The sequence below is a fragment of the Austrofundulus limnaeus genome, unplaced genomic scaffold (genome assembly GCF_001266775.1).
Source record: "Austrofundulus limnaeus strain Quisiro unplaced genomic scaffold, Austrofundulus_limnaeus-1.0 Scaffold659, whole genome shotgun sequence".
Lineage (NCBI taxonomy): Eukaryota > Metazoa > Chordata > Actinopteri > Cyprinodontiformes > Rivulidae > Austrofundulus > Austrofundulus limnaeus.
Window position 1 is genome coordinate 179,821 of NW_013953061.1, and position 1,135 is coordinate 180,955.

At 38.0% G+C, this 1,135-nt stretch overlaps 1 protein-coding gene across 1 annotated transcript in view; it reads right to left on the reverse strand.

Moving 5' to 3' along the window:
• Positions 1 to 1,135, reverse strand: part of top3b (DNA topoisomerase III beta) — a gene marked incomplete in the record, with an annotated part of 53,272 nt that overhangs the window by 9,543 nt on the left and 42,594 nt on the right. Inside the window, 1 exon segment of the mRNA XM_014027532.1 lies at positions 168 to 268. Coding sequence (XP_013882986.1) covers positions 168 to 268 — 101 coding nt within the window.

Here is a 1,135-nt window from a genome sequence, read left to right on the forward strand (position 1 = left end):
TTTTCCTTCTTTTCCTATTTCCTCTTTATTTAAAAATATCACTGATGATGAAGAAATTAAGAAACTAATATTAAGTTCTTTTTTCTACTGAAGCGATGAAAAAAAGAAAAAAGTAATGATTTAGTAAAAATTTAGTAATAGCAACAGATCTGACTCCCACTACCCACCTGGATGTACTTCATGAAACGATGACATTTGCCACAGCGTGAAAGGGGCTTTCCAGTGGCAGCAATAGGGGAAAAGGAGACCTCCATCAGCTCATCCATGCCTGTAACACACAACATGCAGATGGTCAAGCCTCAAAATGCACAGAATCACATCACGGAGCAGTGCACCCTCCCCCGTCTTGTCTTTTGTTGTTGCACTGTTACGTGGCTCAGCAGTGCCAGCCAAACAACCAGAATAAATTTGAAACTGTTTACAGTGTTTGTTGTGGTGTGTTCATTTTGTTGTATTGTGGTTTGTCAACCCTCTCTAGAACTTGCTTTAAGTTGTGTGATTTTTTTTTACACTCTGTTTATTTAAACTCCCTCTAGACCAGGGGTGTCAAGCTCATTTTCACCAACGGCCACATGAGCATTATGGTGGCCCTCGAAGGGCCAGTTTTAATGAACTTTGACATTTCATATTTAACTTTGACTAAACAGTATTTTAACATGTCCTCTTTTAAACACTGATAAGAACTAAGTGTATAACTGACTAAATCTGAAATAAATACAGAAATATTATTAAAGGGGCAATTTTATGTGTTTCTCAGGCATACATTTAAATACTATACCATAATAAAGTATCTATGTCACCTTTAGTTGTTACTTTTGTTGTTAATAAAATGCTGTTTTTATGTTTAAATAGAAAATAAACTTATCTTCTCATCACTTCATCTGCTAAACACCTTGAAATTGGCCTCTGTCTCTTTAAGAACCAACTTCCGCTTCTGTCTCACCCATTTCGGTATGTGTGTGTTCGCGCTCGCGAGGGGAGGCGGAGTGGCTGCCATGATACAGTTTACTTGGCATCTGAAAATACATGTCCTCAAGGGAATTTTTAAACTGAAAAGAGCTTCACTGAGTGAGAACTAATGTTAGGAGCTCAGCAGACAGTTTAAGTTTCAATTTCACCCGAGAGCCTGCAGGAG